This window comes from Pimephales promelas, chromosome 20 (genome assembly GCF_988280905.1).
Source record: "Pimephales promelas chromosome 20, fPimPro1.hap1.1, whole genome shotgun sequence".
Classification (NCBI taxonomy): Eukaryota; Metazoa; Chordata; class Actinopteri; order Cypriniformes; family Leuciscidae; genus Pimephales; species Pimephales promelas.
Genome location: NC_142788.1, coordinates 26,032,426 through 26,057,347, shown reverse-complemented (window position 1 = coordinate 26,057,347; position 24,922 = coordinate 26,032,426). Strand labels below are relative to the sequence as shown.

General features: G+C 38.7%; 2 protein-coding genes across 3 annotated transcripts; one reads left to right on the top strand and one right to left on the bottom strand.

Moving 5' to 3' along the window:
• Positions 1–571: 571 nt before the first annotated feature.
• On the top strand, positions 572–7,355 carry alkal2a (ALK and LTK ligand 2a). Its single transcript, XM_039652766.2, has 6 exons — positions 572–1,379; positions 2,137–2,413; positions 3,231–3,284; positions 3,377–3,457; positions 3,680–3,753; positions 6,600–7,355. The coding sequence occupies exons 2-5, from the start codon at positions 2,182–2,184 to the stop codon at positions 3,742–3,744; spliced, it is 432 nt and encodes a 143-aa protein (XP_039508700.1). The 5' UTR covers positions 572–1,379; positions 2,137–2,181; the 3' UTR covers positions 3,745–3,753; positions 6,600–7,355.
• Positions 7,356–7,819: 464 nt separating this feature from the next.
• Positions 7,820–23,929, bottom strand: acp1 (acid phosphatase 1). 2 transcript variants are annotated; one of them, XM_039652764.2, is made up of 6 exons: positions 23,824–23,929; positions 22,919–22,992; positions 22,242–22,355; positions 18,111–18,172; positions 14,677–14,782; positions 7,820–8,140 (listed from the first exon to the last, which is right to left on the bottom strand). In XM_039652764.2, exons 1-6 carry the CDS (start codon positions 23,864–23,866, stop codon positions 8,063–8,065), a joined length of 477 nt encoding a protein of 158 aa, XP_039508698.2. In that variant the 5' UTR covers positions 23,867–23,929; the 3' UTR covers positions 7,820–8,062. The 2 variants fall into 2 exon arrangements, with proteins under 2 accessions (XP_039508698.2, XP_039508699.2); XM_039652765.2 differs by lacking the exon at positions 22,242–22,355 and adding an exon at positions 22,076–22,189.
• Between the last annotated feature and the right edge of the window lie 993 nt (positions 23,930–24,922).

The window sequence follows — 24,922 nt, the reverse complement described above, 5'->3', positions numbered from 1 at the left end:
ATTCGCCATACTTTTCAAATATCATGTGCATATTAAACTTGGCACATGAAAACAACACAAAATGTTTGATTTTTAGGTCAAATTATTGCTATGTCTTGCTTATGCCACCAATTCATGAGGTTTCATCAACCTTTCAGATAGCATGCAGTCTAAATCTTCAATTGACTCTCATTCTTTAGGTTTCACTGCACAGAAAATGGTTTTATGATATCTGTAGTGTAATCACTTTATCATGTGTACCAGCCTTTATGAGCAATTCACATCACTGATAAGATAGCCACACACATTAAGCTGTTTCCATGTAAACAATCCAAAACAGTGGAAGACAACGAGTTTCAACAAAGTTGAATAACGTTATGGTGTTATAAAAAGCAGGGGGGGGGGGGGGGGGGGCTCATCCTCATATTATATTAACATTTATTTTCCCTCAAGTTGTCCCCCTAATGTTTAGGTTTAATTCTACGTATAAGACCATTGTTAGGTGTTGGTCTAATTGACTTTTAGGGGCCCTAGACGGCTTCCTACCTTTACGTTGAGTCCGCCCACAGATCACCGTTCGTGACCGGGATGGGAGCCAAATTGCTCCATGTTCTCTTTTGCTTTGAGGGAGTGGTATGAACGAAAGCAAACACAAACTAATCCGAACTCACTTTTGCCTGGTCTGTTTGGCTGACTGTTTCTCTTGCGCTATCATTACCATTACGCAGAATAATTACATCAGCTGCAGCCACTTCCAGGCATCGATCTGTAACTCGAATCAATCCTCTGGAGACACGAAGGGATGAAATGGTGATCTATGGTGGTGTGTGAGGGGAAAAACCTGACTTTCAGGCACTATAAGAGTTCCAGTCTGTGCACTGGTGGGACAGTTCCTGGTATAGACGTCTCTGCCTTCCTCCATTAAGTGCTTTAATGAGATAGTGGGCAAAGAAAAATGTCCATGGGATGCTGCATGTGAGAAACGGGAATGAGGATGTGCAGCGTATATGTGTGACGAGTTTCTAATTAAAGACACGGCGATGTAAGCCCACGAGGGACGACTCCTTCCGTCTGACAGCCTCAATAAATTGGTGAGAATCGACGACGAGTGTTTCGAGACGTTTAATACGAGTCCGTGTCCACGAGGAGTTATCTCAAGTCGCGGAAACATCAGAAAGGAGTCTGACCACTCAAACTTCCCACGCTTGAGTATAATAAAGGACGATTCGCTTGAAAGGATAGTTCCCTCTCTCTCTTTTTCCCAGCTCGTTTTGCAAACCTTGCGTGGTTATATAGGCACCGTGACCGGACACTCGAGACTCAATAAAACACACCGCACGCTCGTCTGCCTCAGGCTGTGCCGATTGAGAGAAAGAACTGCAGCCAACGACCGTCCTCAGGTAGGTTTACTGGAGGCATTTAATGACCTATGGTGATTCTTTTTTTAAACTTTTGTTTTGGTTTTTTGACCACATCATACCTAACGTTATTGCTTACACATTTCCCCCCCGGAACTCTTTTCATTTACAAAAGGATTTAATTTTTTTTTTCAATAGCCTACGCCTCAATGGACTGTGATGCTTTAAATGCGAGTGTGTAGTTTCTTAGTGTGTTCTTTCATAGTTTAACTAGTAGGCTATGTATCAGTCAGTTTGAATTTGAATTCAGTCTGAATTTATGTTTCAAGCTTGCAAGTCTCTCACATAATGGTCAGCAATAAAATCCAGGTGCAACGTTGATATTATTTGGTCATGGAAGAATTTGATGAGAAATGAGTTGATACTGAAACTTTTGATTGCATGTGGGTATCTTTCCAAATCTCAGCACAGTTTGAGACATTGTTGAAATCTGTAACTCTAGAGAAAACACATGTGAGTTTCAGTTGTGAGTTGATCTTGTTCTCTGAAGTAACATCTGAGGAGCATGGCACTTCTTGTTTTGTTATTCATGCAATGACATTGCTGTCGTGTGGAGGAGAAATACATTAATTTTGATTACCTAATTTATTAAAAAACACTTTGTGAATGACAAAAGAATGACCAGGTGCGTCCAACTGGTGTCGAAATAACGCTTCTATTAAAGGAGGTCGTAAAAGTTTCCGAAGTTTATTTTTAGCGAAAGTTTTGCATCTTATAAACCTTGTGACTTCTTCACCAGGACCTGGGCAGCGCGGGACGTGCGCGCACTCTTGTTGCGAGAGCGATGTGCGCGCTGCGGGCTCCGGTGATGCTAATGGGGCTCGTCATGTTAATCTGTACCTCCGCACAAAACGATGCCACGGCAAACAAGGTTGAAAAAACATTCAGACGGATAATGGACATCATGAGACAGGTGGAAAACAGATCTGACGACGTGAGCGCGCAGAAGACTGAGCGCGCACTCGAGCCAAAGGACGCTCATAATCTCAAAACGGAAAGTGGGGAAACAATTTTAGGTAAGCAGAGCATTAAATGTCCACAAAACTAAAAATGTAAGTTCATTGCATTGGATAATTAAATGCGGCAAGTTGCATTTACTAAAAAGGATAGCACCCTTTAAAAGCAACTGTTTGTTTATTTTTAAGATAAAATGACACTTACTGGTTGTCAAAACTTATAGTGGAACATGTCCATGTTCCTAAACTTGCTTCCACCATAAGTCACCTTGAGACCAGTTACTTAAGTCATTGCAAAAAATAGTTCTAGCGGCTTGAGCTTTCTCTGAACTAACTTCTGTACCATTTTAGTATATAATGTTGCCACTTGGTTGGATATTTTGTTATGTTATGTAATGCAATGAAATCACACTCTATATGCCTTATTTTTCTTTGGGCTATAATTAGGAAGGATGTAACCTACCCACTAGGCCACTAGCCAAAATCTTAACTCTCAAAGCATTGGGTGAAACAGTGTTGTATTGCACCTGTTGTGTGCCGAGTCAGACACGTGGTGATCAGCGACTCCTAGTTATTACCCAGTGGTCTCTAGCCTAGGATTTTATCATATAGAAGAGACATTAAGCTAGATTAAAGTACCGAACACACATTTGTGATGAACGAGTAGTTATAATATTGGTGTGTCAAATGAATACTAAGAATAGGTGATCATGGTTTGTACAGAAAGCTTGTTTTTGGGGACTAAACCGCTTAGTCAGAGCATGTTCATTGCTGGGGAATGTTGAGCCGAGTATTTGTCTGAGCTTCAGACTCGTCCCTCTTGAAGGATCAGTGGATATTCAGGATTTGACCTTTGAATGTTTCTTTCTCTTTGCAGAAATCTTTCCCAGAGACCTCAGAAAGAAAGAGAAGGTTATAAAAAACTTAACAGGTGAGAGACTTTTGAGTTTTCTGTGACCTCAAAGCAACAAAGGAAAACAGAAGTGTTTGAGAATTTTAACTGGGCTGTTTTCTTTCCATCAGGTAATCTTTATTTCGGTCCAAAATGCAGGAAGCATGTCTACAGGCTTTACCATAACACCAGAGACTGCACCATCCCTACATGTGAGTACAGTCAAGCTTTCCCATCTCTTCAGACCCCACAAACGAGTTACACCTCTGCCCACATGCACCACGACCCTGTACAAACTGTCTTTATATTCATGACAGTCTCATGTCGGCTAGGTGCCCCTGATTTACCCCTGCACATGGAGTTTTAACACAGAAACAATATAGGCTACAAATTCAGGACTCATCCAGCTGATTATCCAACTCATCTGTCCTCAGACTACAGAAGGTGCGCGCGACTCCTGACGCGACTGGCGGGGAGTCCGAGATGCCAAGAGGGTTAACTTTACCAGGTAAGACACTTTTAATTCCTTTTTTGGTTACACTTTATTTTGATAGACCATTTTACACATTCTACCGACTAAGTAACTTTGCAACTAAATGTCAACCAACTCTTATTCAGTTGCAACTACATGTCAACTAACTCTCTTTAGAGTATTAGTAGTCCGTTAGGTTAAGTTTAGTTTCCACCGAAATTACCTGGAACAATTTGTCCCAGGAACATATTTCCCTCAGATCTGTTTCTGCGTTTCCAAGTACATTGAAGATTAGGCAAATTAGTCCGGTGACCTAGAATCAACAAATGCGGCATGAACTCAAATGCGGCATGAACTCAACCAATCAGCATGTTAAGGGCTCAAGTCCCACCCCCGGAAGTTGCTGAATTTTGAAAAAGTACTACCTCAGAAGCAGGCACTTTCTCAGGGAAAAATTGTTACCTGGAACTTCATTTAGACCCCGGTTCCTGAGGACAAAACACACATGCCCCTTTTCCACCAAAGCATTTTGAGAGCCGGTTCGGAGCCGGTGCCTACTCGCGAACCAGTTCTTTGCATTTCGACAGCCAAAGAACCGGTTCTCGGCCAGGAAAATTGGTTCCAAAGCGGCACCAATTCTTTGCTTGACTAGAACCAGAGAACCGTTCTTTTACCACGTCACCCTTACGTCCGGGTTAACCAACAACACGGCGGGAAAGGTTGTGACCGCCGTTGCTAAAAACAGTGCTAGTAGAAAGATAGGCTGACCCCAAAATAGGATCGCAAAGCCAGGAGAAACATTTGCAGAAAGACGATGTAGTTCGCCATTGTAATTGTTATACTTAAAAGTTGTCGCAAGCGTTTCAGGGAAAGCCAAGACATATGGCGAGGTACACAGTGATGTAACAACGTCATTCGCTGGGCTCGCTAGTCAGTGGAAAAACAAACAGGTTCTGAAAAGGGTCGCAAGTACCCCTTTTCCACCAACAAGAACCAGGTGGTGGTTCAGAGCTAGAGCTAGTGGCGGTTCGTAGTTGGTTCGACTGATGAGCTTTCAAAGAATCGGTTTGTCTTTCCACAGGCTAGAGAGCCATCACTCTATACATCTCATGTTGCCCAGCAATGCTAGTGCGGCACGCACAAACACACCAGGCTTGTTCGAGATGGATCGGCACAGCGAATCTCGAACTGCGAGAGCGATCCAAAAGCAGGAGTCGTAACGTTATGCTCTCCAAACACTCCCGCAGCTCCGATCAGTCCACGGCGCTCCGATCATCTCGGACAAGCCTTCCATCAACAATGCCGGTCGTTGCGTTACTATTTATGCTCATGGCTTTGCAAACCTACATCGGTATCCAAACACGGCGAATCCAGCACGTTCGTGAAGCTCGCCGTAGCTTGCATTAACGGAGATTACAATCGAGCTGCTATTAGCATTATTAGCTGCTATTTAAAAAAATGGCGGTCACAAGTTTCTGTTCGTCTTGTTGGTCACGGTAACCCCGCCCCCAGCCGCTGACGTAAGCGGTTCTTACTTCTAGACCAGCAATGATTTGGTGCTACTTAAGAACCACTTTTACTGGTTTGGAGCTGGTGCTTTGGGGGTCGAAAAACAAAGAATCGATTTGAAACTAGGCTCTGGCTCCGAACCAGCACCAGCTCTGATTTGGTGGAAAAGGGGTAAAGTTGAACCAACTTTGAACCAGCACCAGTTCCGAACCAGTTTCGTTTTTGGTGGAAAAGGGGTAACAGAGTACCACCCTAAAGTTCCTGGGGAAAGTTTCTGCGGTGGAAGCATGGCTATGGCTGTAGAGGGAGCATCAAAATAAAGTGTTCGCAGATAAGCAGACCGTCTAATAATACTAATGAAAGTTGACATGTAGTTACTTCTAGGTAGTAGAATGACAAAAGTGGACCATCAATATGAAGTGTTTCCCTTCTTTTATCACTGAATGAAGGAAAATTGAGAGTTGCAAGAAATTGGAGAAGAGATGGGGAATGGGATATGCAGGGTTCCCATGATGCTGAAAAAGTTATGAAAATTAATTAAAGTCATTGAAATGCACCTTCATTTAAATAATTACATCTATATGCATTGATTTAAAACTATAAATATTTAATTAGTCTAATTGTAATTAGTCAGTTTTAGTCAGAATTTGTGGGAACTGAGATTTAAAAAAAAAAGTTAACACTTTACAATAAGGTTCATTAGTTAACATTAGTTAACATGTACAATATGTGAACAATACTTCTTCTGCATTTATTAATCTTAGTTAATATTAATTCCAACATTTACTAATACGTTATTAAAATCAAAAGTTGTATTAGTTAACATTAGTTAATGGACTGTGAACTAACATTAACGCACAATGAACCGCTGTATTTGTATTAACATTAACAAAGATTAATAAACACTGTAACTAATGCATTGCTCATTGTTAGTTCATGTTAGTTAATGCATTTACTAATGTTAACTAATGAACCTTATTGTAAAGTGTTACCAAAAAAAAGATGTTACATATCTATCTAGGTAAATAACAAAAGTATAGCAAAAAAGTGATTTATTCCGCACTTTCAGAGAGGATGCATGCAGTTAAATGCTTTAAGACCCAGAACACATTCCAGGATTAGATAACTTATCCAACCTTTTACAGATAAACCTCTGCGTTTTAGCGTTAAGATCTCTTGGATGTGATTTATGAAGCATGTATACAAACTTTACATCAATGCTTTGGAGACCACTTTTGAGGGAGTGCATGTAACAAACCCTCTTTCCCAATTTTTCACAGAAGGGAAAGAATTTTCAGCTGCATCCAAGTGCACACATGTATATGATCACAGCCAAGTCTGAAACATCACTAAACTTCACATCCTTTATCAAGCAGGTTGAAGCCAAACCAGAGTGACCCCAAGAAGGAGAAAAAAAAACAGCAGTCAAGTGCCTTTGGACAAGAGAAGAGAATTTAAACCAACACGCAACATTCCACATAATCAACATATCGCGTCCAGAACACTGCTCGGCGTCTCCGGAGAATAGATGTGAGAGTGCACTTGCCCAAGGACGGTGTGATGGACTCCGCATGGAGCCGATGTTAAAATACAGGACGTCGGAGAAAGAGAGCAAAAAACGCATCTGGCGTATTGGACTCTGAACCTGACTGCCAAAAAAGAAAACCGTTTTTCCATCGTTTCATCGTGAAAAAAGGGATTGCCGTGGTTTGCAGTTTGTTCTCATCAGATAGCGAGACTCGTCACAGCCAGTGATTATTTCATGCGACACGCCTCGATGGGGTCACAAATCGGAGCTATGACGAGAAATTGTCCATTATGGTTCATTGCAACGAGAGAGCTTTCCTTTTCTCTGCGCTAGAACTGAAAACCAGTTAACCGCATGAACGTTTCCTTTCGCTTCCGTTTGCCAGCAGACAGGTTGATCTTTGCAGTAAAACCGTGACCAAAAGCTTTTAGTTTTTTGTGCGAGACTGAGTGTGTGAATGTGGAATATATATATTCAGTTTATTTTGATATGTAAATATTGTACAAATGAGACCTATAACAAACATATCAGGGTCTGACGTACGACTGCTTCGTTGGGATATGTATATTTAAAAGACGATATATTTAAATAAATTATGATTGTTTAAACATTGTTGTCTTTAATTTAAAAGTACACCAAAAAAAGGTTATTGAGGTTAATCTTTTGCAGCATAAGTGTAACAGCTTATCTCGGCATCAGAAAATATTTTTTTAAGGGAGTTCGGGACCTCTTATCGCTCATGAAGGATGCTTTGGATGCTTCTGAGATATTGAATTTTTGTCTGTAACCACACCAAAGATAACTTCTGTTGCTAAATATCTTAGCGCATCGGCCAAAAATTCTCTGGAGAGTTCCCAAAAATATGAAGAGGATGAATGAGAGAGGAGGGGAAAGGTGCTGATCCATCTTTCCTCATCTACATCCCCTAAATCCTAATTAATCAAAACAAGTGGCACAATCATATTCAAAGAAACTAAGGGAAAAGCCATAAAACTCATAGAAATGTACAAACATGTAGCTAAAAAGTGTTGGTATAAGAAGCGGAAAAATAATTTCACGCCCAAGCATTTTTTGCCGGTTTATTTTGGTGAATTTGGTGGTCAACAGAGGCAGTTTACCACTGCTCAAACAAGCATCCTATGACAACTTATTTTACAATTAAGACTAAGTGCTTCTCTATACGCTACTATCATTTGTCTTGCGTGTTGAAGACACTTAAAGAACGTTTCAATCAGATATTCATATTTGAGTTTCTCATGGTGTGGCGTCGAATGGTTCCAGAAGATAGTCGTTGTGTGTGTGTGTGTGTTATGAGTGCTGCTCCAGGAAGACTTTGCAGCACCTTGTACACTGTTCATACACCATCTCAAAGTCTTTATCACCCCCCTGCAAAGGAAACCAACAAGAAACCATTAAAGACACCAGTTCAAAGACAGCACAGCTGAAATGTCTTGATACTTGGTTATGAGCATATTCAGCCCTAATTTACCCATAATACCCATGAATTACTGTTGTCAGATTGTTTTATTATTGGCAAACAGTAGAGCAGCACAAGTATTACAATACTGGCCAATAGAATTAATCGGTCTCTATCAATAACAACAACAGCAGCACTAAAAAACTAAAATAAGTCATTTTAAATGCTACCTAACATTATAATGTATGAACAATATAAATTTATGCTGTGATTTGCTACAGAACACATTTTATTAAAGGGGTGGTAAAGTATGATTTCACTTTTCTAACTTTAGTTAGTGTGTAATGTTGCAGTTTGAGCATAAACGATATTATCAAAGTTACAAAGTTCAAAGCAAAGGAAGATATTAAAATGGCATTTTACCATTCTTTAAATTATTAGCATTTTTAAAGATTAAGTTTAAGTGAGTGTTAGATGACAGCAAAGCTAAATCTAAATGTACATGTAGCCTGCCATAGACTTCAAAATATGGGGAACACTTAAAATATAATGAAGGCTTTCCATCAGTGCTATTTTCATATTTTTTATATACTGTTATAGTATTTAGTCACATTTTAAAATTGGCTTTTATGTTTATGTTGTTAGTTTTAGTCGATTCGTTATTTGCTTGTCACTTTATTAATTTTTACATTTCTATTTAGCTTTATTTTTATTACAGTTTTAGCGCTGTCATTTTAGTACTTCAACTTCAAACTTATTTCAGTTAGTTGACAAGGCAACATATCAAATTTTTAAGTTTTAAATAGTTTTAGTTAACAATAGCAACACTGTTTTGCACAATTGGTTTCTTCTATTAGCCCAATCTGAGAAGTAGTTCAAAAGCCAAAATAGCCATCGATCTTCTGTGAACACGTACAATACCTAACATATCCAAAGACACTGCACTCAACAGATCACATTTTGTTCCATAATTGAATCTTGGGAAATTTCATCTAAGCCTATCTGTAGAGTGAGCATCACCGTAAGAGAAATTGGCAAACGAATTGGCACAGGAATTGGCAAAGTCACTCAGTCCGTGACAGACACATCATAACACGACTGGTCCATGTGTTACGTAGGGCAGGAAACCCAAACTAAATCCTCACTAATTATTCAGAATATGCTGAAGTCCACAAGCATTATTTTTGTATGAAAGCAGCTAGTACATAATTCTTTATTTTTGTATGAAAGCTGTTTGTGATTTTTGCTACAGCAAAATGTTTATTTATTTTTTTTGTCTGAATGATTATATTGCTCATCGCACGCACATGACATGAGGATGTTGGTTTGAAGTCTATTATTTTATGCTTGTATTCATTGACTGCTAGTACAGGCACACATTTCTTTTTCTGTTGCTTCTGCAATGTTGGGACATATGCTGGCAAACGCAACCTTACACTTGCCAAATCACTTCCATTTGTTTTATTAATAAAATATATTGGAATTTAATTACTCATGGGTATAAATACTTTGTTTTTAAATGTACCAAATAGTAACATGCATTGATGCAATGTACCAAATAGTAACATGCAATTTGTTTAATTGTTTTAGCATCGCAGCCCTCTGAATGGTAATCTAATCGTGAGGTGCCTAGAGATTCCCATCCCTAGCAAACATAGTACAGACTACAGCGTACAGGCCAGTTTCCTATTCTGCATTGGCAGAAAGGCCCACACACTTCAGCCAGCTGGTTGTCTGCCATGAAGAAATACAAGAAAGGAAATATACAACTTTACACCTCTTACAGCATGCCAACGATAATCTTCAACAACCCTTGGTATGGCTGTGACCCACATGTTCTGGAAGCCTTCAGCCTAGTGAAACATCTTCACAATGTGTCCTTAATCACACCTTTTCACCTAAAAGCGAGTTTGCTGACCTTCACAGATGTGGTTCGGAGAGCTGGCAGTGAGAGCGGGATGACCTGACAGTGTATAATGATCTCAGTTGGGGTGGCCCGTCAGGGACTTTCCAACTTCTATTTCTCAACACACTCACCCATTCCCTCCCAATCATTCCTCATAATTGGACACTACTCCCTTCCAAACATCAGTTTTGAGGATTCGACTGTTGGCTAATAAACTTTTATGTCATACTTAGGTGCTTATGACATGTTGTGACACTAAACACCTCTTTCTAATACACTTAGTACACTAACATTGGCTTTATTTAAACATAACAGACATGACATTGAAAGCACACAGAGTTTCTGGCCTAATTGTTAAAGGGACACATCACCCAAAACAAGCCGAAATTTTACTATAATTTATTCACCGCGTTCTGTTCCAAAGCCAAGTGACTCACTCTTTTCTCCATGAAACACAAAAGGAGATTATTGGATAATGTGGACTCAAAAAGGACGCAAAGGCATCAAGTGGTCGATCCAATTTTTGATCTACATTCAGTCTTCTAATACTATATAATAACTTTGTGAGGAACAGTACAAATTTAAAGGAGTAGTTCACTTTTAAAAAAACAACTTCTGCTGATAATTTACTCACCCCCATGTCATCCAAGGATGTCCACGTCTTTCTTTCTTCAGTCGAAAAGAAATGAAGGTTTTTGATGAAAACATTCCAGGATTTTCTCTATATAATAGACTTCAATGGGAACCAAACAGTTCAAGGTCCAAATGAGAGTTTCAGTGCAGCTTCAAAGGGCTTTAAACGACACCAGACGATGAATAAGGGTCTTATCAAGTGAAACGATCGCTCATTTAAAAAAATAAGTAACAAAGTTTAAGTTTTATAAGCTCAAATGCTCACCTTGCTCTGTTCTGTGATGCGCATTCGTGACTCTCCTGTTCAAACTCGTTCATCAAAATGAACAAATCTTTTTTTCGAGTCATGACTCGAAGGGTCCTAGATAAGACCCTTAGTCATTTGGACCTTGAACTGTTTGGTTCCCAATGAAGTCCATTATATGGAGAAAATCCTGGAATGCTTTCATCAAAAACCTTCATTTCTTTTTGACCGAAGAAAAAAAGACATGGACATCTTGGATGACATGGGGGTGAGTAAGTTTTTTTTTTTTTTAAAGTGAACTACTCCTTTAAGTCATTATTCACTGAAAATCTTGATCTGGTTTAAGCCTCCAAAATAACAAGCCATTCTTCTGAGTCTGAACTTTTCAATGAAATTTTTCAACCGAATCAATCGTTCACGAATCTCCGGCTCTTCGGTTCAACTGCATTGAACTGTGTATCAGTAGTACATAATTGTATTTGTCTGTTCCTCAAGCAAATCTATTTTATGACTTCAGAATACTTGTAATATTGCACGAGTCATAAGGATTATTTGTATTTTTGAAAGCCTCAGCCCAAATCACTGAAACTGCATGGGCCTTCAAGTGTCCTTCAAAGAAATCCTCTTTTCATTATCCAACGAAGAAATACAGGCTTTGAATGACATGAGGACCGAATTTTTGAGTGAAGTATTCCTTAAAAGCTGTCCTCACCCACAAGACATTAATATCCAAGAAGTGTTGACAGTTGCAGAAACTCTGCAAATGGAGTACGCCTTAAACACACACAGATATCCACGGAGGAATCCTAAAACATCAGTCGGGGGCCAGAACCACACTAAGCATCAAATTCATCTTTTCTGAAAATATCTATACAGATGATATGATTTATTGGCTAATTTATTGGGTAAGTACATGATTATGACTTTATCCAAGCACACCACAACCAAATAAGCAGCTTGCAGCATTCCAAAGAGGTTTTCTCTACACGATAAACAACCCTTAACCAACCCCAACACACACACCAATAAACTCTCCTGCACTCTTAGAAGAAAAGGTTCTATATAGAACCTTAAAAGGTTCTATCAGCGCTACGTATTTGGAACCCCTAAAAGTTCCAAAAAAACCAAAAAAAAACCAACCTTTTACCAAAAAAAAAAAAGGTTCTATATGGAACCATTTTGGAGTTCCATATATAAAGCGGGGGATGGAACCATTTCTGGTTCTAAATAGAACCATTTCTTCTAAGAGTGTGTAGTAATCTTAAAGGTGAAAAGTGTATAATTTAATAAATAAAAGTAAAAAAAAGCGTTAAGTTGAAACGCTTAACGTATTAATGCAAATAACTTTCTGAAGCATGTGCAATTGTGTCATTAACGTGGCTTGCCCCTTCATGATCTTAGAAATCAGGAATTTATCACACTACACTGAAATGTGAAGAAAGCCAGGCTGACTCGCAGCCAGTTTTCAGTGAATTATTCATTAAAGTGTGTTTCGCTTTAAAACACATCCTCTGTCATGTTCTGTGATTGTTTCTGAAGTGCACAAGCCCTCACGCATGGCGCTGTGTGAAATATAGACTGAACGGAACGTCAAAACATCCTGAGCCAGATGACATGCATGTTGATGTATGTTGCCATATTCAGTAATTCTGAATGGATCTGTCTATTGTAGTAGGCATATGCGGTCAGGTCAAGGTGATTTTTTTTTGGCATCTCCATGTGGTTCTGTTCAGTATAGTAACTTGCCTACAATGTAGACAAGCTCTTTGCTGATGCACTGTACACATACTATACATTGAATACTAAAAAAATACATTTCTTCGTGTGTGTGTGTGCATGCATTTATGAATTATATGGACTCCTTATAACATTTGGTGTCCTTTTGGAGCAAATGATGGCAAAATGAACATGTTAAACAACAAGTGTGTGTCTAGTTTTAGGACAAGTGTGCAATTAATCGCACAAAAAGATGCAATTACATTTTTTTTATAAGTCCTATAAGAAAATATAATGACATTAGCAATAGTCCTGGCCACAAACTCGAGCCACTGTTATCTGTCAATGTCAGACTGGTCAGGATGCACAAACAGAGCAATGTTTCGATAGTGCTACAGTGTTTTCTACACAATTAACCTTACCTTCAGTTCTCTTCGCCTATTAAAGGGGAAATGAAGCAGTGAATCAAGTTTACATGATTTACTAGATGGATTTTCAATATAATCAACAATTATATAAGAAACATTACAAATGTAAACATTTAGAAGAAAAAAAGAAAAAACTTTGTATCTTTCGCCGCCAGGGCGCCGCCATTGTGCAGGTGACGTAACGGGGTTGGTTGGCTCAAGTTTAACAGGCTCTGGGCATTGAAAATCGCCACATCAAACTGTGTTTACCAGTGTTATGACCGCGAACGACTAATGTTAGGTACAGTCATTAGACAAAAAGACGACGTCTCATGTTATATGTTGACAAACTGCACATAGAAACATTGTTCGCGATGTCTGCCGTCAGATATTCCCGTCTCGTCAACAACATGTAAGTTACGTTGCTCTGTAGAACAGCCGGTGGTGGTTTGGGGCGGAGAGCGGGTTTGCAACGCTAACTTACCAGGTGTCTTGTTGTACTGCGATGCCCTCCGTGTCGAGATGGGTCTGTCTGCGGACTTGTCCGTGTCAGAGTGAGTCCATCTGCTGTCAAGAGGTTGATCTTGAGCTTACTGCGTGGTCAATTCTGCATCACCGGCGCGCACGTTTACCATGCTGTGCCGGGAGTTAGACGTGTGGAAGCGGCGATGCTTTCCCTGAAGGATGTCAGAGCGGAGACACTTTTTCCTAGACTGTAGCTACTAGCACTACCAGTGCGAAAATATGGACGTTTCATTTCCCCTTTACAAATACATGCTAACTTACATGTTGTTGACGAGACGGGAATATCTGACGGCAGACATCGCGAACAATGTTTCTATGTGCAGTTAACATGAGACGTCGTCTTTTTGTCTAATGACTGTACCTAACATTAGTCGTTCGCGGTCATAACACTGGTAAACACAGTTTGATGTGGCGATTTTCAATGCCCAGAGCCTGTTAAACTTGAGCCAACCAACCCCGTTACGTCACCTGCACAATGGCGGCGCCCTGGCGGCGAAAGATACAACGTTTTTTCTTTTTTTCTTCTAAATGTTTACATTTGTAATGTTTCTTATATAATTGTTGATTATATTGAAAATCCATCTTGTAAATCATGTAAACTTGATTCACTGCTTCATTTCCCCTTTAAGCAGGGATAGAAGTATTTCAATATCCAAAAAAGCAATATAAAAAACGTGAAATTATGAATCATCATGAATCACACAAGAATCCTCCTTCCAAACGATTACTTTTTAAGATGAATGTTAAAAGGTTGTAGGAAACACAACTAACATCGCTAAGTTGATTTGAAATTGTTCCCACACTAGTAAAAAGTCGGACTCAGCTGGAATAGCGATTATGGGATGAACATGAACCGTCAGACATCATATAATAAACTCACCGTATGTTCTTAGACTATATGATCTGAGGCATGTGTCTCATTGACTGGATCTTTCATAATATCTGGGATATATATATAAATATAAACCGGTTCCTTCATTTTATTTTGGGCCTTTTGCCACTTCCATTGCGTATTTGGAAATAAATGACCAGGGTTTGGCACTAATCTTGCTGTGTGCATGTGTGTACACTTACATAGTACGGATCTTGGATAATAAGCTGTTTTTCAGGATCGTAGGAGCCGAGCAGCTCAATCTTGGCTTTGCTGTTTTTTATGCTGCTTGCCTTCTTGTTCAGATCTCTGTAAGAAAACCATACACACAGCTTAGATCCTGTGCAGCCAGTGAACTGGTGCATAATCATATCAATGGTGCGATTTCTTAAATCGTATTCCTGAATTAATCTGGAAGAACTTAAGTCCAATGAAACTTGACAGGATCTGTCTGTTCTTTCTGCAAGTCTCCTAAGATGAAGATGTTCTTCCAACACACACACACACATGAAAAATAAATCTAAATAAATGATTAATAACAACGCCAGGGCACTGATAGCTGGTGTGGTTAATCATGAACGGTGAGACTAAACAATAATCACTAGGAATGTACAAAACTATATATCTTCAAACTAGTCTGTGGGTTGCTTGAAATAGAAAAGATTACACTGAAGAAAAGATCAATATATTTAAAAAGTGCATCATATGTACCAAATTTGACATTACTGTTTCACTCAAGATGGATATAAGTTTAATCACAAATATTTTATTCTATTGACAGCCTTTATTATTCAGAAAGGATGTATTAAATTGATATTTAAGACATTTATAAATGTTACAAAAGATTTCCATTTGAAATAAATGCTCTGCTTTTTTAACTTTCCATTCATCATAGAACCACAATTGTTTTAAACTTTGTAAAATAAAAATCATAATTAAAAAAAAATAATCGGCGTATCATCATGGGACATGAAGACTGGAGTAATGATTCTTTGCATCAGAGGAATAAATTACATTTTAAAATACATTCTAAATGAAAAACTGTTGTTTTAAATTGTAATAATATTTCACAACGTTATATAATGTTTAATGTTTTTATTCAGCATTTTTTTTTTGTATTAAAAAAAGCCTTGATGAACATTAGACTTAAAAACATTTTAAAAAATCTTACCGACCCCAAACCTTTGAATGGTAGCACGTTAAAATATAAACATTTTTATTGTAAATGCCTTTAAATTCTAGTCTGAATGATTATTAAACTAAAGGAAGGTCTGTATAATGGCTGGTTTTAGATTCACCTGACAGGATGTGTTTTTAAATGATATTCACATAAGATGTCATTTAACAGTCTTGCATTTAAAAACAACTAGACAAAGAACAACAAAACTCAGAAATCTCAAAGAATTTAAACACACACACACACCAAGGCCGGATTAAGAGTTCAGAGGCCCTTGGGCACCATGTCTTGTAGGCCCCCTCTTAGGCACGCCAAATGTATATTTTGTCCAAGCAAGGACATTTTAATGTGGCATTTACAGTTTTACTGACTTAAAAGGAACTTTGTTGTACTATGCTGGGGTAAAGTTCTTAAATGGTCATTCTTTCCCATAGGAATTTGTAAAACTTTGTTGGGTGGACCTTTTGTACATTTTATGGTTAAATGCAAACTCATGCTCTTTGAGAGATCAAAATTAAGAGCTTCAACCCATGAACTGCTCGTTGAACAAAGAAAAGGCATTGATTTGTACCAGGACAATAAAGAGGGCTCAAACATCTTTTTATTATGAGAGTCTCAGTCTACATTACATTATCAATGGTGTTTTAGGATGCCAAACAATTATTACAAAAATGTAATAATTATTCCTATGACGTAAAATCCATATAGTCTATAAATGTACTAAAAATGAATATTTTAAAAGTATATTTTAGTCTACATTACACTATAATATAGGAAAATGAAAATACTTTTCTCCTAATTTCTTCACTTGCAAGAAATAAACCCTTTATTTAGGAGAAAACACCAGATAAAGTGCACACTTCTCTTTAAATCACCCAGCACAAACAGGATGCCTATTCTTCAAGTCTTGTGCTGTTTTAATAAAGGCACAAAGCCATATCATGGTTTCGATTTTAGTTTGTTGGCAAAATATATAGAGACCTTTATGTTAGGCTATACATTTTACATCTCATGCGTGTTGGGGAAAAAAAGGAGAAAAGAGAGTTCGGCAAAAGGCGGATTCGAACTGATGATTTCACGCACTTCACACCCTACGACCTACGCCACTGTAGCTATTTTGTAACAGGCGTCTTTTTGCTAAAAAGACAGGCACTTAGTACAAATATACACTCCTTTATCTAAAATGTAAAAAAAATAAATAAATAAATAAATTCTTCCCCTCGCTTGAGCCCCAAGTGCGCATGGCGAACTTGCAATGAATATCAGACTGGCCTTCGCGGCCTCTAAACACGACCGGCCCACCGGGGAAACTCACGACTCTCCCGATTGCCACTCCGCCCCTTGTGCCCAGGGCCCCTTAGATGTCGTGGTTGTAGATGTCGTAGATGCCTAATGGTTAATCCGGCCATGACACACACACACACATTTGAGATGTGGTTCAGCATCTTGACCAAGAGTCTCATTAACTCTCCAGTTCAGAGATCATCCCTTCCGGGTTTGAACCTATGACCTTTATGTAGGATTACCAGCTCAGACATTTAACCTTTAAGGCACACCACCCATTCACATAATAATGTCGAAATATAGCAGAAAAATACAACAATTGATGATTTGACATTTATTTTCAATCTTGATTAACCCAAGAGAGATAATCATCGCTAAAGCATGGCCATGAGATCGCGTCAGTCTGTGCTGAGCAACGGAGAAAAAGCAGGGACATGGAACCACAGAGAGAAGACAAGGAATCCAAGGAACTCTGTAATCTTCTTAATAAGCACTGGATCTAGCAGGAACATGTGATTCCGACAACACCCGACCACCCCCTAAAAAAAAAAAAGACCTTCCTGCACCCTTTCCTTTATTATATAACTCAACACACTGCTGACAGATCAATGATATAATTCATTCACTTTGTGTTGCTCGAAATCAAACACGATTCTCTTGTCAGAAAGGCAAATGCCAAGGGCCTCATTGCTTCTCATCACTTTTGTGCTTGTAAACTCAAAGAGAGGCACAATTTTCTCAGTAAATGTTCCCTAAAACGGTTGACTTGAGACCAATAAAACAAAAAAATGCAAGGCAGAAACTGGCACATATGGCAACAAGTAATAAACAGAGCTTGACAAAATACACAACGTCCTTCTTGCTTGAGTGAAAGTCCAGATCCTTTTGGTTAATTATAAGTAAAAGCACAAAAGTACTCGTTTTAAAAATATCGAAAGATCTAAAAAAGCCCAGACCCTCACCTTGAATTAATCAATACAGAAGAGGTCGGAAGTGGAGCTGGTGAGAGGAACGCACATCTCTAACTTTATATATGCACACAGCCACACACACATCCATTCCATATAAATTCCTAGGTAATGTTTTCTGAGGGTGGGGTGAGGGTGTCATATCTTTCATAAGGCATCAGAATAGCCAGATTAGGATCCCCCCCACCAATTGAACCCCTACACATACCTCAAGTTGCTATCGTCCATGCAGAGGATGTGGTCAAAAGTCAAGAAGTCATCTTTGGTGACCTAAAAAACAGAAAGACTGTATAAGTAACATATGTAACACTTCATTCACATTGGGTTTCATCCCACAGCCACCCCCCTCTCCATTTTCCTCTCTAATTCTTCCTGTCATACACCAAAAGAGGCAAATATGCAGCCAAAAGAGCACGTTGCTGGCTTGGACAAATTCCAGGGAACATAAGCAAAAGGCCAGAGACCGAGTAGACGTGCCGTCTTTGCCTGTTCGAACATTCGCTCCCATCACTCAAGACATGGAGGTAAGAAATGGATCAAAGCACATCTGTGGCTGCATATACATGTGTGCATATATTGAGCAAGAACACATTATTCATCTGGGACGCCACTGCACAGAGTGAGCCATAATACAAATCTATGTTTCCAATTTGAAAAAACAACAAAGAGCAAAAACTTGAAATCAACACATACGCGTGTTGAACGCCTAGAAACGCCTGCTTGGCTACATGTGTTTCCTCGTATAATTGGGGGCTGTTGATTTGTGTGAGGTCAACGGGACAAAGATGTCTTTAGTGTGAGCTCAGCTCTGTACAGCCCCGTATGAACCTGACCTCTAAAGGCCGAGCTAAAGCTTGCCCACATGACTGGAATAACTGACTGACGGCTGGAATATGTGGGTGGAAAGCACGCGAGTTTGCAGTTTCTCTAAGTAATAGGTCAGTAATAGGCCAGATCATGTATATTTCAGGCAAAGTGATACAGCAGCCAACTTGTGTTTGACAGGTTTCAATGAAGCCACATAGGTTGTGATACTTAGAAGCCTAGCAGTGGCGAATTCAGAGATAAAGAGAAATCTGTGATTTCGCAAGGTATTTAAAAAAGCATTTTGCTCGGATGTGAACATATACACACACACACACACACACATACAGCAGGGTCACCAAATCTGACAACACAGCATTAGAGGTTACCGAAATCCAGATTTTAAAATAAATTTCATTTTTTATTAACGTTTAATGCATAAATAAAATGTATAATCATAATGAGAGAGAAACAATAACACTCATACAGCTTGAAGTACATTCATTTGCTTTACCGCACCTCTCACTAGACGCGTGTTTATTTATCCTGCTCACCATAATGTGAACAAGGGCAAGGTGCGGTCTCGTGCAAACATTTAATTCTTAATGAAATCTTGTCACAGATCACAGATTCTCTAGGTCACAGTTTCCTACGCTGTCGTCACACTGCTACAGATACTACAGCCACTTTATTTGCCCTATCTCCCTGAAAGAAACTAAATTATGTCATTTATATTTAAGCAATAGGCTACAACACGAGCAAGAGCGCTGTAGTTCAAAATATCAACAAGGAATTTCATATATTAAGACCAACTGCAAGTGTGACGTTTTTATACAACAGTTCAATAAGAAAAATCTCCACCATTTTAGGAAAAAAAAAGCCTTTGGCCTGGTTTCACAGACAGGGCTTAGATTAAGGCAAGATTAGGCCTTAGTTTAATTAGGAGATACAAGTAGCTTTAATAAACATGCCTTAGAAAAAAAAACATTACTTGTGTGTGCATCTCGAGACAAAAAAATAGCACTAACATATTTTTTTAACATATGTCGTTGCAAGTTGCTTTCAGTTGAAACAGCTCAAACATGCATTTCTGTGACTAGGCTTAAAGGGTCATACAGTATAATGTCATTTTTATACAAATTAATATGATTCTTTGGGGTCTAAATAAAAAGTTTGTAATATACTTTGATTAAAAATTCGCATTAGTATTGTAAGAAAACACTCATTTTACCTGGTCGAAAACAGCTCTGTTCTCAGCACGCTATTTAAGTGCATGTGTCTTTAAATGATAATGAGGTTTGCTCACTCCGCCCCTCTGATCTGTGGGCCTTTTGACACAACACAGTGCTGCCTTGACAACAGTTGAGAGTATATTTTGGAGAAAGAATGGCAGCGGGAGTCTCTGAGGACATTTATGCAACCGTATCAGTTTGAACCGGAATCGGACCCAGAACAAGATGGCGGCCGCGAAGAAGTTCGACAGTTAAGGCTTGAACAGGACGTTTCTGAATGCTTGGTTAACATAATGTCACTTTGATCTATTTTTGTAAGCACTGGCAGGGTAGAGTAGTGAGATACGAACGCTATGCGTTTACTGATGTATACGTTAGTTCATTGATATACAGCTAATGGTCATGAAAAAACGTTTTTTCACGATTTGTAAAGATTAATATAAAGGTTAATAAAAGTAAAACTTTACACTCACTTCTTCTGGAGGTGCAGCAGGGTTGGTACCGATTCTTTTTCCAGAAGCTTCCAGCTTCATTCTGATCTTTGTTTATAAAGCAGTCTGATGAGAAATGATTCGCGCACACATGAAAGCATTGACGTTGTTTGCGGGGAATATTCCCTTCGAAAACAAAACTCAGCGGGTTCGGATTTAGGAACATCATTTTGACTGCTGTGTTACATTTACTCATTTAGCTGACGCTTTTTATCCAAAGCGACTTACAATTGCTGTATATGTCAGCGGTCGCACGCCTCTGGATGAACTAAGGGTTAAGTGTCTTGCTCAGGGACACATTGGTGTCTCGCAGTGGATTCGAACTCGGGTCTCTCACACCAAAGGCATGTGTCTTATCCACTGCGCCATCACCCCCCCCCCCCCTACACGTTATTACACCAAAAGAACACTAATCGTTCTATCTTTTACTGTCTATCCAATCACTTAGACGCCATTCTGCTCCAGCGTATCAACAATAGCGGACTATGATGACGGCTCGCTCAGGGCGGGTCTGTGTTGAAAATCAATCAACAATCGTGGGAGGGGCATCTGACCATGTGAGTTCACACGGTCGAACGGCTCGTTTTGAAACAGGGGAAAACAAAAGGAGATTAAAAAAGAAACACTGGATGGATTTTTATCATTATATGATGGTTGTGTACAGGCACTGCCAACACACATTGCAGTACAATCAACTTGTAAAAGTGCATGAAGCATTATATGACCCCTTTAAGCCTTGTCTGTGAAAACGGGAGTTTATGTTTGTTTGTGGGACCCGCCCAGCAACAGCACCAGTGCCGCTTCCCAGGAAAGAAGGTTCGTTATTTCTAATTGATCTCTTTTTGATTTATATATGTGCTATGAAAAATATGCTTGTGATACATCATGGACCAAACGTGTTTTATCACAACACACACCGACCAAACACTATTTGGAAGCCAATTCAAAACAACAAACTCTGTGGAGAATTTCCTCGAAAAAATGTACAAGACAGATGAAATATGTCAGAAAACACAGAGGGAGATGGAGAAGAGGGGTCAACAGCAGATAGGCAGTCACTGATGCCTGTCAAAATCAATTTATAAGGCAAGAAGTTAAAAATAAGGAAGAAAGATAAAAACATCTATGGTGTGTGACAAAGATAAACTGCTTTTGGCTGTAAATTACGATTAGAGAATGCTCACTCCAGTTCTCCCGCCAAAACTGGCTTCATTTGTGTATCTGTGAGGTTTCTGTATGAGTGACACTGACTGAAGATAGTGAAATTTTGATAAATGTGTCATCATAACATCGTATTGTACACCAGTACAGAGCTGAAAGCTTCTTGCACTCTTTCTCCTCCATCTATCCACGTTATTTTTAATGTGAGGGTGTTGACTTGAATGTGCAAGGCTTCCAGTGTCAAACGCTTCCAGTTATATTGGCTGTACTAAAATGTCTGTTATGCTGCTTTATATTGCAAACTGTTATTTGTCATCATGGTGTTTTATCTTGTTGTCATTCTCATTAACACACTGGTTTGTAGAGCAAATAATTCAATGTTATTCCTCTGATTATTTACCTATACCAGAAGTCTCACACATTCAAAGAAAACAGCATATTTCCCCATTGCAAAATAAGGTGACGGAATCCCACATCTGCAGTACCTGTCGTGCCCTGTGATCTGTCTCTATGCCATGTTTCCTGAGGCAGGCCAGACCACGGGCGTCAGGAGCGCTGCCAGTATTCCAATCTGAGGTGGCACCAGAGTCTATAACCCACTGTAACACACAGAGAACACGGTTCTAAGTGCTAATCAGGACTCTGTCGTACCTGCCGCGCCACGTGCCTCATGGACACGCCGTGTTTCTTCATGCAGGCCTGGCCTCGGTGATCCGGGGGGTTTCCGATCTCATAGGTGGACGTGGCGGCACTGTCTATTCTCCACTGAAGACACACATACACACAGCATTGATGATGATGATGATGAAATTACACACGCAAACAGAACAATAGCATTCATCTGAATAACTAGGTCCACATATAGTACTGTTTGTTACAATCGGACATGTTGGCCAAGTATTCTTCTTTTGAATATTTCTGGCCTTAAACTTTAAGGCTGGAATGCATCTAACCATTTGTGTTATAAGTATTTCGTATTTTGACTCTTGTCAAACTTTCTTAACAGCAAAATGTCATGTTTGACCCTTGTGCAATCTAAGTAATAAAGTCAAATCTCCATATAAGCAAGTGTACCTGGCAAACAAAAATAATCATGTCATCCAAAGGGTAGATGAAGTGTTAGGTTAAAAGTACTTCAGAGATTTTGCTCTGGATTGCCATTGTCACTTTGTTACATACCTGCTAGAAATTCAAGACCAGAAGATGATGCACTGTTTTAATCTATTCACTGAAGCACATGCGATTATTTATAGTCTTTGTAAGCTAAGACCAAATATTGATGTATACATCATTCAATGAGAGCATCATCATCACAAGCAGCGACATACCTTGTCCACCACCCCACTGTCTGTGGCCATCTTCCTGAAAACAGCTTCAGCGATTGGGGATCTGCAAATATTCCCTGGGTATTGAGGAAGGGGAAGCATTTTATTGCTTTAGTAGCCATGTGTATTACATGTGACCAAATTCCATATACATAAACATGTACAAAATGTATCACATCATCGTTACTCCACTCAGTGTCACATGATATTATTATCAATGTTGAAAACAGGTGTGCTGTATTATATTTTTGTGGAAACCTTGACATTTATTATTAAGGATTCTTCGATTATTAGGAAAAGCAAATTAACAGAAATATTAGTCTTTTAACACAACTGAACACATTCTTGCCTAATTGAAGTATTCACTTCTTCAAAAAATATATATAAATTATTTCTGACACCAAACTTTTGACAGTATTGTATACTTTTTTATTTTATGTAGGCTAGCCTACTATCCGTCATTACTTGCCATAAAATAGCCAAATAAATACATAAATAAATGAATAAAGCGGACAATAAGGCATAGAATCGTATGCAAACTATAAAGTGGATAATAAACATGACCCTCATAACGTCATGAAATTTGTAAATGATTTTGTTTTGAGCATAACCGGGAAAATAAACGTTAAACTATCTGTTTAATAGAATAAACATACGGGTGATCATTTCTGAAAATATACATACAGTATAGATTTAAGCGCCAATATTATCACAAAGTGTTTATTAATGTCTGAATGGATGAGATTTGGGAGTGATTGCATCAGTATGCAGATACCAATACAGCTCACGATTTATTCACTGAAAGAGTGATCATCGATTGAAACGGTGATGAATGTTTGACTTATCAGTTTCCAATCAAAACATCACAAGTTAGAGAAGGTCTGGCGATATTATATTATCTTTCTTACCCAAGCACACGAATAACACCGACCTTCCACCGGGAGCCGCCATATTGGTTATTTGAGGGTTGCCCGAATTTCCGCCTGTACGAAATTCACCAACAAAAAAAAAAAAAGGCCTATCATGTAGGCATATTTTTGCTGCCTATTTACCTTTTACAGTCTATGCTATTTACCTTTTACTGTCTATGCTATTTACACAGTAAAGGCACTAAAAAGGTTGCATATAAAGTGCCACCATTCAAAGTTTACAGAGCATAGTTCTGAGAAAATGTCTTGCGTTATGGTGTGCCAGTAAGCTGCACAATAATGATGAAGAAACTTTTCCCTGTCTTTTCAGGCTTGCATAAGCTTAATCAGTCCCGATTCTATTATTGGTATCACTATCCTGAGGAATGGCATTTACAGATCTAGGTGGTCAGGTTGTAGGAAATCTGTTTTCCAGACCATATTTAGAGCAAGTTTAGATTGAACTATTTTTCACTCAGCAGCCCAACCTGCTGTGCTTAGCCATACTTTCTCTGTTATAAAAGCAGATTATAGGCTACTTAAGTGTATTGATTGTGAAGACCAGATGAGTGGATTTACTACACAGCAAAATATGTGTGCATGCACATACGGCAAAGTCAACATTAAGAAACTCAGAGAGCTATGAAGTTGGGCCGATCTATGCCAAAATGTAACATAAATCTATGGAGATATGTTATAAGCATACAATGTGGGTTCTTTTACATTATTTTTTTTTACATACATTCATTAGATTTTTTTTAACAAAGCACCAAACACAGTGCAGTCAATATATACATTTTAACATTATTTACTTGGAATTAAATGACTTTATCGACATTTATGAAAGTATATATTTAATAAAAAACATAAACACTACATTCACAGTAAGAATGTCTACCCTTCTCGAACTTTCATCTGCAAGAAAAAAATCCCCTGAAGAGAAAATAATACATTTTAACACAAGTGCTTTTACGTGTTCATGAAAAAATATATAGGCCTATGTCTAAGTATAAAAATAAAAAAGAAATGAAAAATAAGGAAAGGTTGATTTTAAAAATGGATTAAAGATATAAAGGTTAATTTGAACAATCACTCTCTT